We start from the raw sequence: 16,369 nt of genomic DNA on the forward strand, positions 1-16,369 counted from the left end.
AAGAAGCTTGAATAATATAGAAGAAATCCAGATTTGAGAGTTGGAGTATACTGTAAACTCAATGGTTTCAGTTCTTTAAAAATGTCAAGTACATTTTGTATTACTTCAAATCCTAGTAAGCTTAAAAAAATAAAGTTTGGGGGGAAGTATATTGGACTCCTCAATAGATGTTTAAAAATGTTGACTGTCATATTTTTATGTTGGAGATATAATAAATTAGAACAGTTGCTTTGAACATAGTTATTGTTACTCTGGTGAACCAGGTCCTTGCAATGAAATGTAATATAAGGATGTAATGTGTTGTTAAATTATATACTGAAACTTTGGAATGTGACTATTTATGAAGAGCTTTGAATATATTCAGGCTGTGTGCTGTAAAAAAAGGTGATTTTGTATTTGCGGAAGGATGCATGTGTATCAGATTCTAAAAGTTGTTTAAGTGAAATTCTCCTTTCCCCCTCTTTGAAGTGGCTTTATATTGACAGTGTGGCAAAACCAGAAAATATTCCATATGATTTAAATTCAATTCATTATTTAGAAACTGAAATGTAACAATTTGTATAGATATAATATGATTACTTTGAAATTGTAATAAAGTAGTAGAATTATAAAAATAATCAAAATTTCAATTCTATTAGCTGCTTTTAAAATATTTTTTTTTCCATTTTCTTTTTTGACTTTCCATTCTTTTCCGTTGTTTTTGCTAATTTTTTTAAGTATATATCTTTAAATAGTTTAAATAAATAAAATGTATTAGTATCATTACTTGTATCATTACTTGTAAAATCAACAAAGACTACTTTAAAAAGAAAAAGGAACTGAAGTTCCCTCAAGGAAGCCTTAACCATAAACCTGATTATAAAGGATAATCAGTTGTATCTTACAGATTTAAACACATTAGTTTTCTTTGAGTTACTTAAAAATAAATATGAGAAAGATAGGGAAGTGTCTTGAAAGTAACAAGAATTGAAATAAATATATTTTCAAATAATATTTTCAGCTTTTGCAATTTCTAATAGTACATAATTTTTCCTTGTTTTGGGGAATGTTGTAATGGCACCCCATGATTATACCACTAAAATCTGAAGCCATTTTCCTTGCCTGATGCTGTGTACCATGTAAGATTGGAATAATCATCATTCCCAGGCAACATGATCACCTGTTATGCTCGGTAGGAAATGATGCAATATCCAGTTCAGAGCAGCACACTAAACTGGGTATATCTGATATAAAACTTACTTGGTATTAATTAAAATTTACTTAACACAACTACTACAGAATTATATTTTGGGGGTGATGAGCTATGTTGCCAATTCATCTTCACTATGATTTTAACTTCATTCTAAATGAAGGAAGTAGTTTCAAATACTGCTGATGCAGAAAAATTATTTTTAAAATTATGCAAAACACCCGTAGATGCCAGTAAGATTGCTCCATTAACAATTTATAGTTTTTGTATCATGATGATTTTATAGTCATTATGAATAAAATAATAATAATGTACGTACCTTAGCTTCCTAGAATCATCTGTGCATATCAATCATTCTATGATAATAGTTGCATATTTTATTTTATTTTATTGTGCCTTCAAATCAGTTTTCTGTGCTTTCTGTGAAGCGTATGTTGATCTTACCCATTTTATTAAGTTCTCTCCAAAATTCCAGTGAGGATTCATGATGAACTCAATGTCCCTGAAGGAGTGGGGACAGTATTGTGGTGGAGATCAGCAGCCAGACAGTGAATTCTGGCTGGCATAGTCTTTCCGGAGAAAGAAGAGACTGTGAGATTCCCTACTTGCACTCCAGCAGCTGCTCCTTATGAGTAGATTGCAGGAACTGAGGTTTTTATGGTGGGCTTGTGGATTGATGACTAGGAGTTAAGAGATTTCAATCAAGCTCACAGCCGTAGTGCAGCCTATATGGACATAAGGTTCACACAAGCCTCATTTCTTAAACACTTTTGGATGTAACTAATTTACAGCTTAAAGAGAAGTTTTCTGAGTGGCTGGATAAGAAAATTCATCTTGGTGAGTTAACATTCTTTCTGGATTACAAAGGGAAAAAAAGGGTTTTAAAGATTTAAAAACTTTTGGCAAAAAAGCTTAACAAGGAGTAGATGTAAGAAAGTTTAAAATGGGAAAAGGGGATAGTTATCTTGAAAGATAATTTTTTAATAAAAGTGCTTTTGAACAAATTTGAATTAAAATAGACATATGAACCAGATCTTCGTGGGAATGTATTTTGTTTACTATTAAAGAGTGCAGACAATCAGTGGGTTTTACAAAACAAAAGATAAAGGTAATATGAGCCAGACTGTGACATTGATTGTAACTATGGAGATGCTGATTGTGATGTTGACTGCAACTATGGAGTGCTGTTAGAGATGAAAGTATTAAAGGCACAGGAAGACAAAATAGAATAAAAGGGAGGAAGCTTGCCCTTTCTCTTTCCCTTGTTTGAGATATTTTCATTTTTGGATTATAATATCATAATGGCAACCACCAGAAAAGCAGCAAAAATAGTAGAGGGGAGGAAAGGATCGCTAGAGCAACCTGCAGAGAGAGGAATTACACCAGATTTGCTTCAGAAAATGTTTGAGGAACTGGGCAGTAAATTAGCTGAATCACTTGATACTAAATTGACAGCTTTTGAAGAAAGAATGGATAAAGAACTTGTAAAGATGAAAGGGGAGATGAAAGAAGATGTTAAGAAGATGGAAAGCTCTGTAAAACAAGTGTCTGGTGATGTAAAACAAATTAATGAGAAAGTGGAAATTTTGGAGAGTAATACAGGAGTTATAGACAGAGTTAGAAAGAGAGCTAGATAATCTGACTCTATTGGAATTGAGAGAGAAGTGATTTTGTTTGAGATTTAGAGCAATCCCAGAGGATTCTGGTGAAGATATTAGAGAAAAGGTTATTAACATTTTAGCAAATGTTTTGGATTTGTATAAGGAGGATACAGAGGCAGAAATTGATAGAATATATAGGATAAATGCAAAATTTGTGAGAATAAGAAATGTTCCAAGGGATGTTTTGGTGTACTTTGTCAGGAAGAAGACAAGGGTTCATGTTTTGCAGCAGAATTTTAATACAAGACTGAAGATTGATAATACAGATGTAATTGTTCTTAAATAAATCCCTATTAGGTGTCAGATGAGATTACACAAACACTCCAACAGGTGCGACAAGAAACTGAAGGGGATAATACTGAACTAGGTGCTACAGATATCGATTTTTCTAAATTCTGGTTTGATTATGGTTTACAAATGCTTAACGTGGAATATAAATGGAGCAAATGCTCCTTAAAAGAGAAAAAAAATTCATTATTTGAAAAAATTAAAGCAAGATATAATTTGCCTATAAGAGACACATATTAGAAAAAAGGACATAAAATATTTGATTTATAAAAATTTGGGTGAATAATTTTCTTCAGCAGGAACCAAAAAAAAAAGGAAAGAAATGGACTTGTTTTGTATACAAATCTCCAACTAAAACCAGAATCTGACTGATGAGCATGGTAGATTTGTTGGGGTGGAAATTGGGCTGGGACTAAGACTTTGATACTGGGAATTTATGCCCCAGATGAGGATGAAGTACTGTTATATAAAGGATTTATATAACAGATTTCTCTTATGAAAATTGGTGTTTGATGGGGGATTGGAATGGAGTGATCACCCCACAACTGAATAGAACTTCTGAGAAAAATATTAAAATCACTCAAGGCAAATTACCAAAACTTTTCTTTGATTTGATGTATAATTTAGGGCTGGTTGATACATGGAGACAGAAATATGGCAATTCAAGATAGTACAACTACTTTTCTGAAAGACATAGATCTTTTTAAGGAACAGATATGGACTTCAAAGAACTTCGCTACTAAGGTTTCTAAAGTAGAGATATTACCAAAGATTTTTTCAGATCATAATCCTGTGAGTTTGGTTTATAAAAGAAATCTAATTCTTTCCACAGACAAATTGAGCTTTTACAATGACAGTTATCTGTGCTGGCAGTAAGGGAAATGGAAATAAAAATGAATTATGTAAAGCAAAAAAATTTTGGGTTTTTAAATAAACCAGGGAAGTGGCTGGCATATAAGTTACGAAAAGAAAAAAAAAAAGGAAAATGATATTGAAATTACAAGAGGGAGATACTGTATTAATGGACAACGCAGCCATATAGAAAGCATTTCATCAATACTATTCCAACTTATATAAAAGAAGTGACATCTCTGTAGAAAAAATAGATGAATATCTAAATAAACAAAATTTACCGAGGATTACAGAGGAACAGATTATAAATGGACTTATAATGATAATGGAAGTTTCCGAAGCTATAAAAAAGATTAAACTAGGAAAGATGCCTGGACCAGATGGATTATCAGGTTTTTATTATAAATGTTTTGAGGATAAACTTTTACAACCTTTACAAAACACAATGAACTGTATCTTACAGGGAGGAAAGATGTAAGAGAGCTGGAAAAAGGCCAATATAGCACTAATTAATTAATTAATTAATTTTATTTTCAAATTTGTATGCCGCCCATCTCCCCCAATGGGTGACTCTGGGCGGCTCACAATAATAAAAGAGAAAAAACACAGGACTCTCCAAACATGGGCATAATCTATAAATAGTTAAAAAACATATATAAAAATGACCTAAAAACCTCTATAATTTGGCCCTAAAAAGCCTGTAAGATGCTGGGGGGGGGGGGACCTAAAGGGGACCTAATACCTAAAGAGGGACAAGATTTGATTGTAACAAGAAACTATAGGCTGATATCATTATTGAATAATGACTATAAGTTGTTCACAACAATTCTAGCTGATAGACTGAAAATACCAATAGAAGAGAATATATGTAGCTCAGGGTTGAACTGTGGAGTCCTTGGTGTTCTTTAAGCTTGGTTGTTTTCTTGCAGATCTTTCATTACCTGACTAGGCAATATCTTCAATACTAGAAGGGAGTGGGGTCTGCTCTCTGTTTATATACAGTAGCTTGCCCTGTCAGTGTGGGTGTTGTTGTCTCCTTGGTAGTTCCTTGATTAGGTTTTGTTTACTGCTTGATTGTTTGTCTGAGTTGCTAGGTCCTTGATTAGGGTACTGTTTACTGCTTGTTTGTCTGGTGTTAATCCTGGTGTTAATCCCTGCTTATCTGGGTGTTGATTGCTGGTGAGGAGGTGTTCTGGTCTTTTTGTTTCCTTTTTAGCTTTTTTATTGTCTCTTGAACGGTGTGCAAATGTTATTTATCTCTATGTGCCTATTGATGGCTAACTTGTCTGAATACCAATAACACCAGATGAGTGGAGACAATGACCACTGTGAAGAATGAAAGACTGGTGCATAGACAGCTCCTTCAAATCTCTCCAGAGAAGGAAAGATCAGGAGATTGCTCGCAAGTGCTCTGAATGGCAGCTCCTTGAGACGAGACTGTAGAACAGCAGTCTTCCATGGGTTTGAGTACTGGGAGCTGAGGGAGATGACATCTTTGCTCTCAGCAGCAGCAGAGCCCTTAATAAGGACACTAAGCCAGCCAAACTCACTTTTTAATCACATTTGGAAATGTTCAAGCTTCATTTGACACCTGGTAAGTTTTACCTTCTTTGATTTAATAAATTTTAAACAGAGACTTACGAATTTAAAATAATATACAATTGGCAAAAAGCAACAACAACAACAACAACAAAAAGATTTTGATTTAAGAAGTTTTAAATGGATTGGGAGACCAGAGAGATTTGGAATATTGGTTATTTTTGCTATAAGATTTGAAAAACAAGTATGCATTTAAACAATATATTACTGAAACAGAACTAAACCTATATTAGGAACTGAGGTTTGATGAAGGTTGCAAATGGACACTAGAGGGAATTAAAAGACCAGGCCGGAAAGATTTAAAATGGCTGAGTATAACTTTTTCTTATCTTAAAAGTTTTTTGAAACATGGACTGAGATATTAATAACTAATATCTCAGAAAGGATACAGATTTCAATGGATAAACTTTCAGAAGTTGAGAAAAGCTTTAAAAAACTTTTACCTGACATAGACATCATAGAGTTCAAAAGCATGGAAGACAACAAAATTGTGATGGAATGGTTTGATGAAGGCTGCGCTCGGGGAGATAAGCATTTCCTTAGCCCCAATAGGAGCGTGGGAAGGTTAAGAAGATGAGACTTGCACCACCCTAAGGAATTCACGGTATTTTGGCTTGCTGGCTTGGGAAGTTTAGATTCAGTCTGGAGAGATTCTGTCTTTGAGGTGGAAGCTAATAAACGCAACAGAACTGCATCTGTACTGTCTCGTGGAGTTTTTTGGGCTGAACCTGACAAAAATTGAGATTACCAAAATGGGAATACAAAAGACAAATCCAGAAAACGATCTGGACATGGAACAGCTATGGCAAGAAATTTTTGACCATGCCTCTTTATGGGAAGAAAAGGATCTGGACACAGAACAGCTGCAACAAGAAATCCTGGATGATGCCTCCTTGTAGATTGACAGAGTAGGCTGGTGAAAACTTTGAAGACTCCTCTTGTATGCCAAAGATTGATGAAAGATCAAATGCTGTGATGCTATAGGAATGATTTAAAGGTCAAGACTGTGCAGAGCAAAAAGAAGGAATATAAAGATGGACTATTTGACCAGGGATAAACTATTTGTTTGAAATTTTTGGTAACTCCTAATGGACTTTTTGCTGAACTAGGACTGAAAAGATTATGGTTTCTGGATTATGTATAGATAAAAGGTAAGCTATGGGGAGAAGAGTTTTTTTATTTGTAACTTTAAAGCAGGGTGAAAAGTTACTAAATTAGCTTATGCTCAGTGTGATGAAGGTTGGAAGCAACTTCTTTATTATTGTCTTTGTTGCCTTTTTCTTTTCTCTTCTACTTTTTTCTTTTTCTTTTTGTTTTTCTTTTTTCCGCACCTTCTGAACTTTTTTTTCTTCTAGTTTAGTTTGTATTATTTTTTGCTATGTTTATTCAAAACTTCAATAACATTATTTTAAAAAAAGGATACATGGTACAGACTTCATACTTTCATCAGGTTTGCAGCTGGGGAGTACTTCTGGCTCCAGTGTTGTTCCTGCAGAATCAGGAAGCAAGGAAAGCCTCTATCCAACTTTGTCAAGCCAGTTGTGCACCTTTGCTCAGAGAAAGCATATGTGCCACACTAATTATGCTTTTATCACCTCCAATTTAGACTATTACAACTTTCTCTCTATGAAGTAATTTCTTGGAAAACATAATTGGTCACAGTGCAAAAGACAGTGGCCAAATTACTGTGGCATGTGCTTTATGGACCATATTATATCAGCTGTACATCAGCTGATATTCTGTACTAGTGCTTGCCTAAATGGTTTGGACCCAAGATATCTGAACAACCTGCCTTCTCTTTTATAAACCTTCCTGGAATTATTTTTCTCCTGTTTTTATCTTATGTCTTAATATCTGTCTCCTTTCCAATGCTCTGTACTGACACATTTCCTACGCTTTCTATACTAAAGAACTCACTGAACCATACAATGGAGGTTCTCCCTTCTCAATTACACAGCTATGCACATGGGAATGTTCTATTATTACCTCTTTCTTGTCATCAGCAGAAGAGGGGAAATTATGCAATATGTTACTGGAGAGTAATATTTAATTATATTAATTTATATTTAATTAAATTTAATGAAGTTTGATAACTACTTTTCAGGTTTCAGCTATCTAAAGTGAGAAAACTACACATATTAAAGAACTGGTTTAAACTTTCTTTTCTGAAACATGACATATCCTATATTTTAACTATGATTGTTTTCACAGCATTTAATATTTTGCTTCTTTGCTTCTACCTGAAATTACAAGTTTATTTATGTCCCCATTTTAGATGAAGAAAAAAAAAACTTTTAATTGTTAACAAATGAATATCAAAGTATACTAATTATGCAAATACAGGCATTGTGTATGCAGTCATGATCCTAAAAGCAGTGTTACAACTATACAGTATATGCACTATCAATTTGTTTGCTTGTTCCTTTTAATTCATTCTTAATGGAACCTGTAGCAATGCTGCAAAAATATTTTAGAATAGCTGTTAAATTACAAGTCATATAGCATACAATACATTTTAAGCCATATAGCATTATTTTCTTTACTTTTCTCAATGCACAGATTGGCTGAATGAAAACATAATTCTAAAATATAGAAATGTTCTAAAAGAATATATATGAAACTACATTATATTGATAATATGTCATAGTTCTAGGTTACTCAATTAAATTAAAATGTGAGATTTAAAACCAGATTTACTTTTGGTTTAGAATTTTTTCTTTTCTGCTTTTTATTTTCACACCCATGTATTAAAAGAAAATTTTTATGCATATAGATGCACTGATTGTGTTTTGCTCTATTTTAAAATGCAGTTAGAGAGTTATATAATAACAGAGCGTTCTACTTCACATAATAGCACATATCACCTGTCTCTTTGTCAATGACACTTTTAAAAGCATCTTTTATTAGAAACACAAATCAATACACTCAAAGGGCTGCAATAACTACCTTTAGGCAATTCGTATTATCATTTCCTTCTTTATATTCTGACTCTAAGTAACTTATTACTATGAATGGCATGAAAATGGCAACCTGTCACAATTGATTTTTTTAGTCTAAGTTTTTTTAAAATATATAATTATCTTCTTACTAAATAAAGGTCTAGTTTATAAAAGGAAATCTCAAGTTTCAGTTCATGATAACTGAGATGTCTTTTTAATAGCTCTTAGGAAGGTTACTGCTTAAGGTTAGTGGTTATTTGCATAGTTTTGAATGAAAAACTCCCAGAGATTAGAGATGTTCTTTATCAACAATTAAATCATCATAATAAAGTTCTGACTATAGGAGAGACTGTTACAAGCTCAGGGATCAGAAATTCCAGAGAATTATATGATATCCTAAGTTCTATTATGAGTTTACTGAAGTATTCCCTGGTAGAGACATAGAGACATTTATTTATAAAACTAAAGTTTAACACAAAATGATGCAAGGATAGAAGTCTAGAGATGCTAATTCTGTATTGCCCGTCCTGCTGCATAGCTATCTCTTTAACCAAGGTAATTCCTCAATGCAAAGGAATTTGAGGACTGCGTCCTGGATAACTGCCGGTACTAAGCTGTTGGAATGGACTGACCTACATTGTCTTTGTGGAAACTACAGACAACGTTGTTCATTAGAAAATCAGGGACTATTATTCAATCCACTTATGTACTCCCAGAAAAAATAATTTTATTTTCTGAGATACCTTTTTGTTCTGGATTTCCAGGTAGCAGATTCCAGGACAAGGAAAAATAACAGCTGTATTACTGCTGAACTAGCTGAGCTGACAAATATTACCAATGCTCTGCTGAGAAAATTAGATACCATTGCAATAGTCTCTATAAAAGGCTGTCCTTCTAGAATCTAGAGCTCAGTTTAAAAGAAAACATGGCAAATAGCCTGCTAGTCTATGCAGATACAGTGATCCTATCACACCTCTATTTAAAGACCTATATTGGTTGCTAATTCTTTCCCAAGTTCAATATCATGTGTTTGGATTTTTCATTTAAAACTATAAAAAGCTGAAGGCTATCTCATACATAGATCATTAAAAACCTGCTTAGACATTAATATATGAAGAAGATGCCATTCTGAAGATACCATCATTCACAGAGTCCTGTTTGATGGACATTTTGTTTTTATTGTTCCTAAGTTGTGAAAAACATCTCATTTGGAATTCTATTCTCTCTGTTTTGGAATAGATATCAAGACTTCAGCTTAAGTTTTTGAATAATTTTAATTACATTTTTACAATTTATTATCTTAACCATGCTTTTCACTACCAAATGGTTATATTATTTTCTGTTTTTTTCTTTGCAACTGAGTGGCTCTTTCAAGTGCTTTGCACATTGCCACTATATAGCTTATTTAATAGAATATTTTATACTACAGTTTTATTGTTGTACACAATGTTAATATGTTGAATATAACAGGTGATATATATTTTATAAAGTACAGTATCTACCACCAACTACAGGTAGTCCTCATTTAGTGACTGCCTCATTTAGCGACTGTTCGCAGTTAAGATCATGATGAAAAAGTAACTTTATGACCAATCCTCGCATTTACGACTTTGCAGGTCTCTAAAGAAAAGCTGAAGTAAGATCATAAGTACAGTCACAGTTTCACTTAGCAACTGATTCACTTAACAACCAAGTTCCCAGTCCCAATTGTGGTTGCTAAACAAGGATTACCTGTAGATCAAAGAGATCTAGAGTTTGCTGTGTATATTAATATGCAATCAGATTTCAGGGCCAGCACTATGGGCTTTTGAAAGAGGATGCAACATTATTTGCGACCTAGGGAGTCCAGGAGATGAAGAAACCTGTCCTTTGACAAGGGAACTAGGAAAATATTTTTTTGCCATGCAAAGTTGACAAGTGGAGTCAGGAAGTAAAAATACAGCTCACTGGAAGTACTGCAGAGCCAGTAGAAGATAGCAGCATGAGCAACCTTATCAATATTTTGCTCAGATTTGAAATATGTAAATACAGAGCTAGGCTGAAATGGACATCATCAGTGCAACAAGGCAAAATACAAAACCCATTAAGCCAAAGGGATTTTTAAATGTTTATTTTAAAATATTTTTATGCTGTGCTTTCTTATTTTTGCTTTTAGGATGCATAACAATTCATAACAAATGAAACTTTCAAATCCAAATACACACATTAAAACAACCAAATAAAAGCACACGGCAACAGAATTTAGCAGAAAAAGGATTCAAGTGTAGCCAGATGAGCCTTGTTGACTAGAACCTTCCAAAGATGAACCATAATGATTGAAAAGTCTCTGTTTCTACTTACACCATGTCACATTTCACAAGGCAAGGACAAGGGCTTCCAAAGATTACTTCAGGTTTATGTATGAAAATGATATCTCCCCTCACCTTCTTAATTCAGAATAAAGGCAACAGACCTTTTTTGTCAATAACACTGAAACATTTTATCATGTTTTCATTATAAAATTCTAATGATTAGCCACTTTTCCATCAAAGATATCCAAGACAATATATATAAACTTAATTGTAATAAAAATAGCATATAAACTCAGAAAAAGTCTTAAAATAGTCAGATCACTATGGCCAAATCATATTAAATCTAGGAAGGACCATAGCCAGTGCAACTTCTTAAGCTAATGACTGAAGATACTTGGACAACCAAAGTAAAATTCAGATGCACAAACAGTCCCAGAATGCTGGCTTGTTTTTTTAAGTGGAAAGGCCGTGTCATACAGATTAGGTTGGACATAATATTTCAAAGCTCTCCTGTGGAATGGGCTTCAGTTTATCCAACCTTACCCTACTTTCTACTGACACCAGGTAGATCTGTACCACCCACCTGGCTCTGATATACTGTAAGAAAAGACAGCTCAGTAACACCAGAACACTAATAATACTTCACTCCAAATCTCTAGAAGATATCATCAGTTTTATCTAAATGTTATAAAATGTAAAACGCAGAACTTTGCAAAGTACCATGGCATAACTGTCATAGTGATGAACCACAGAACCCTAATTCCCAATCCTCCTGACTTATTTCAAAAGCATACTTTTGCTATTGGCAATAACTGCTATGAGAGGTTCAAATTTAGTAGCAATCTGAACCCTTTATTTCAATCTCAGTCCCAGCTGAGAGAGATCATGACAGTTCTGTGCTGAAGAACAAGTTAGGGATACATCGTCATGGAGAAAATCTATCAATGTGGTCGCTAGGAGTTGAAACGACTTGATGGAACATATTCAACCAAAATACTGTATTTTTCCATCTATAAGACGTCCCCATGTAGAAGACGACCCCCACTTTTCCAACCCAAAATTAAGAAATCAATATGTTAAAGATAAAGCAGAACACATTTTTATTTAGTAATTAGGTAATATTTACATGATACACTCAGTGGGAGGAGGTCCAAACTGTCTCTCTGCAGCTCTATTTCCATGCTCTTTTGCATAACTGGTTACATTCAATCACGAGCGAAACTGCCGATAGCTTGTCTCTGCAACAGACTTCCTCCAATTGGTTTGTTCAGCATCAGCTGACATCAGTTACATAAGGCTCGTGATTGGAGGAAGTCTGTTTGGAGAGACAAGCTATTTCACTTGTGATTGGAAGCTAGTGACAGGAGGAAGCCTGTTTGCAGAGACAAAGTATGGGCAGTTTCGCAACCGCGCGGTTCTCTCCTCGGCTTACTTCCTTGCATAAGATGCCCTTCAATTTTTAGTGTAACGATTTTAGAAAAAAGTATCGTCTTATAGATGGAAAAATATGGTATGTGCGTGTGTGTGTGTGTACATACCCATTCATACACCAAATCAGTCGCATCTGGAAGACATGAGAAATATGGCTACCATTTTCAACAGCATTAAAAAACAACAACTCTGATCTAAGTGACAGAAATCCTATTAAATAAAAAAGGACAGCATAAATAAATAAGATATGCTTTCAATGTCTCCATCCTTATAGCAGGAACCTTCAAATAAAAAAGCAACGAAAAAATACAGTAGTAATCATAACTAACTTTCTATATTCTCTGCAGTATTCTTTATGGCTTAAGTCCTTAGTACCTTTCAACACTCTTTCTATCATTCACAGTCCCAATATGTCTCCTATTTTTTTTCCACCATATTATTTCAGGCTATAGAGGGAGTTAATAGGCATATAGCATTCTGCAAAGCTTGTTTTCAATAATCCTAGTGGATTTACAGCTCAACAGAACAATCTTGAGACCATAACCCGGTTTGAGCAACGCAGCAGTAAATGTCATCATCAACTACTCTCTGAATCTTTGGCACACTTATAAAAGCATCTCAGGTTTTCAAATGCCCAGTTTTATTCATAGCTAAAAATAACTAAAAGTAACAAAGATATTTTAAAAGTTTACACTTTTGCTTAGGCAATTATATACTTCACAGCTTAAAAAGTTGATCCCTACCTATAAAATAAAAGCATACATGGAGAACTATTATTTATGAAAAATAAAATGCAACAAAATAGTTATCTGCTATAATCTCTCTGCTGTTAACATCATAAATTGGGAGAGGGCCCCAATATACAGTACCATCATGAACTTCTTCCAGGAGTGGCAGAATATCAATGTTAAAAAGACAAACAAACAAAAAATAAATTATCAGTGAAGATAATGTGTATTAGGACTGTGCAGTAATCTGGATTCAAAGGAGAAAGATGATCTGAAGCATGCATAGGCATGCACATAGCATCCACTGGCACCTCCTTAAATCAAGTATCTCATTTCCTGATGCTATGTGAACCCAGAAAAGACATAGCTTCTTTAGATAGCTGCTGGCAGGTGGTACATGAGTGCCCATGGATACTCTAAATCACTTTTTATCCTTCAAATTCAGATTATTGCACTGCCCTAAAATAGGTGAAAATAAAAGGAACCTAATACTTTATTTAGATTTTAAATATGTTTTTAATAGGAAAAGTTAATTAAAATAGTAAATACATTTGCTTGCTATTAAAACTGAAACCAGCTTACCTTATTCTTTGGATTTGATGTGTTCATTACATTTCGAGTCTCTTTTCCCGTGTAAATAACAACACCAATTACTGTTCCTGGAACAAATATAAGAAAGAAAGTGGTTATATGAGAATGTTATTATAGGTGTAATAACTCAACATTTTCAAAAGGGAAAAAATGACCACAAGCCCATATCACAAACTAATATAAAAGCTTCTCTTCACGTTTTTATGATATAAAAACTAGATATTCAATGAATGACAAATGCACAGGCTATCTAAAATAGAATTATCTTCCATGCCAACATTCTTACTCTCTATGGACAAAGCAAGAACATGCTGTAAATCCTGCAAAGTAGGTGGTTCCTGGCATCCAACATTACTCAGGTAGCACCATGTATACTCAACTGAAGTTTCAGATGTTGTTGTCAGCCCTCCAAGGTAGAACAGATTTGAACACCAAAGTCATACTAAAACTACTTTTATTACAGGGTTATACTAATAGAATCTTGCAACTTTGAATGTGCCTTTCCCCTCCCTGCCTTTATCCTAAAGAGAACTAGGGAAGATCCAGTCTGAGACACTTTCTCAAATTCCATTCCTTCTTTGGGCTGAGATTTCTCTTATGTGACCACTGCCTTGGCTGTACCTCTTCTTCCTCTTCCTCAAGGTTATTCTCACACCCCATTACAACTGTCTTTAAAGCAGTCCCATGAGTACATTTCAGCAATAATGGTTCTACATAATGCAACTGCATAATTAGACATGCTCCTGACATTTAGTTGAATGGGAATTTGCAACCTCCCTTTTGAAGCACAAAGGCCAGAAAACATCCAAATGTAAGTATTTCATTTCAGACTTGGTCACTTAAAATGCTTTTAGATTGTTCATATCAAAATTATCTTCCATAATTTCTAATCTGTCATTATGTAAAGCTAATGAAACTTTTTGAAGAGTAAAGCCTGGAAAGAAATCATTTCATGATTGTATATAGCTATTCACTTCCATCATGCTGGATTGAGAATATGGGAAATGTTGAACCTAATAATAATTTCAAAGATAGTAAAAACAACATTTGGGAATATGAACAGGTATTCAGTAAGAAAGAATCTGAGGATTTAAAAAAAAGGCTAGGGTTAAAAAAGGTTAAATGAGAAAATGAATAAAAATGTGAAAACTGAAATATTTCAGAAAACTGAAAATATGGCACATATTTCCAAACTATGCATTTTTTTTTACCTGAGGCAACAACAGTGCTTGCCCACAGTGTATTTTCTATGCTTAAGCTCTCATGAACAGTTGGATCACTGTCTTCCTGTAAAAAAGAAAAAAGATCAGCTTCTAAAATTGTATTTCAGAAGTACAGATTTATTTACAAATATGTATAAAGATATTAAACACCAGAATAATGACCCAGAATAGAAAAACTAATGCCTGTGAATGTTATCCAGCCTTACAATGAAAGAGAAACAATGATTTCAGAAAAAGTATTTTATTTTATTTATTTATTCAATTTGTATAGCTGCCCATCTCACATTTGTGACTCTGGGTGGCCCACATAATTAAAAACAACTAAATAACATAACCAAGAAACAAAATCCAAAAATCAGTAAAACATAGTAACTCCCTTTAAAACCCAATTAAAATTACAACTGAGAAACAGAAAAAGCAGGCAAGTGAACGTCATGGATATAACCATCTGGCAGGCTCTGAACCATAACTGGATCCCCAGGCATGTTGGCACAACCATGTCTTTAGAAGCTTTTGGAAGGCAAACAAGGTTGGGGCTAGTGTTCCAAAGGGAGGGTGCTGCAGCAGAAAAGGCTCTTCTCCTGGGTCCAGTGAGATGACACTCCTTAATAAACGGGACCTGTAACATGCCTCTTCTGCTGGATCTGATGGGATGGGTAGATGTAACAGGGGAGAGGAAGTCCCTCAAAAAACCTGGCCCCATGCTATATAGGGCTTTATAGATTATTACGAGCACCTTAAACTGAACCTGGAAGCAAACTGGCAACCAATGCAGATTGCAGAACAGAGGTATGAAAAGTGCTGATCTTGGAGTGCACGTAACTGCCCGTACAGCTGCATTTTGCACCAGCTGAAGCTTCCGGATGCTCTTCCAGGGCACCTGCAGGTAGAGTCTGTTACAGTAATCCATTTGGAAAGTGATCAGGGCATGTATGACTGAGAGTACAGCCTCCTGCACGAAGCTGTGCAAAGGCCCTCCAAGCCATGACTGCCATGTGCTCTTCGAGCAGGAGTTGTGAGTTCAGAAGAACTCCCAGATTGCTCACTGAGACTATCCAGTTACAGGGGTTGGGGTAGTGCAACCCTATCCAGCTCCAAGGATGGTTAGTCCCTGGAACCCAAAAGCCCCAAAACCCAAAGCCACTCTATTTTGACGGGACTGAGCTGAAGCTTGTTGTTCCCCATCCAAACCTCCATAGCCTCCAAACACTAAGAAAGGACAGCTAAAGGATCACTTAATTCAACAGGGGCAGAGAAGTACATACTGATAATACCTCACCCTGTGGTGACAGATTACCTCAACCAGTGACTTCATGTAGATGTTAAGCAGGAGAAGAGAGAGTACGCAACCCTGTGGGATGCCGCAAAGCAGGGGCTGAGGGCAGGAGGTCTCGCTCCTGATCAACACTGACTGGAACCAGCCCTGGAGGAAGGAGAACTATCACAATACAGTGCTGCCCACTCCCAACCCCTGTAGCCAGTTCAGAAGGATACCATGGTTGATGGCATCAAAGGCCATGAAGAGGTCAAGAAGAGCAAGGCTGGATGCACTATCCCCATCCCACTCAGACCAGAGG

General features: G+C 35.0%; 1 protein-coding gene across 3 annotated transcripts in view; it reads right to left on the bottom strand.

Moving 5' to 3' along the window:
• The window catches only part of ATP9B (ATPase phospholipid transporting 9B), a 174,542-nt gene that overhangs the window by 84,607 nt on the left and 73,566 nt on the right, over nucleotides 1-16,369 (bottom strand). For all 3 annotated transcript variants that reach the window (XM_088131013.1, XM_088131011.1, XM_088131012.1), the window contains 2 exons: nucleotides 14,781-14,856; nucleotides 13,561-13,637 (listed from right to left, as the gene is read on the bottom strand). In XM_088131013.1, coding sequence (XP_087987139.1) covers nucleotides 13,561-13,637; nucleotides 14,781-14,856 — 153 coding nt within the window. The remainder of the gene's footprint in view (nucleotides 1-13,560; nucleotides 13,638-14,780; nucleotides 14,857-16,369) is intronic.

This window comes from Python bivittatus, unplaced genomic scaffold (genome assembly GCF_059951505.1).
Source record: "Python bivittatus isolate LINGU-HERP-01145 unplaced genomic scaffold, Pbiv_v1 ctg000840_np1212, whole genome shotgun sequence".
NCBI lineage: Eukaryota > Metazoa > Chordata > Lepidosauria > Squamata > Pythonidae > Python > Python bivittatus.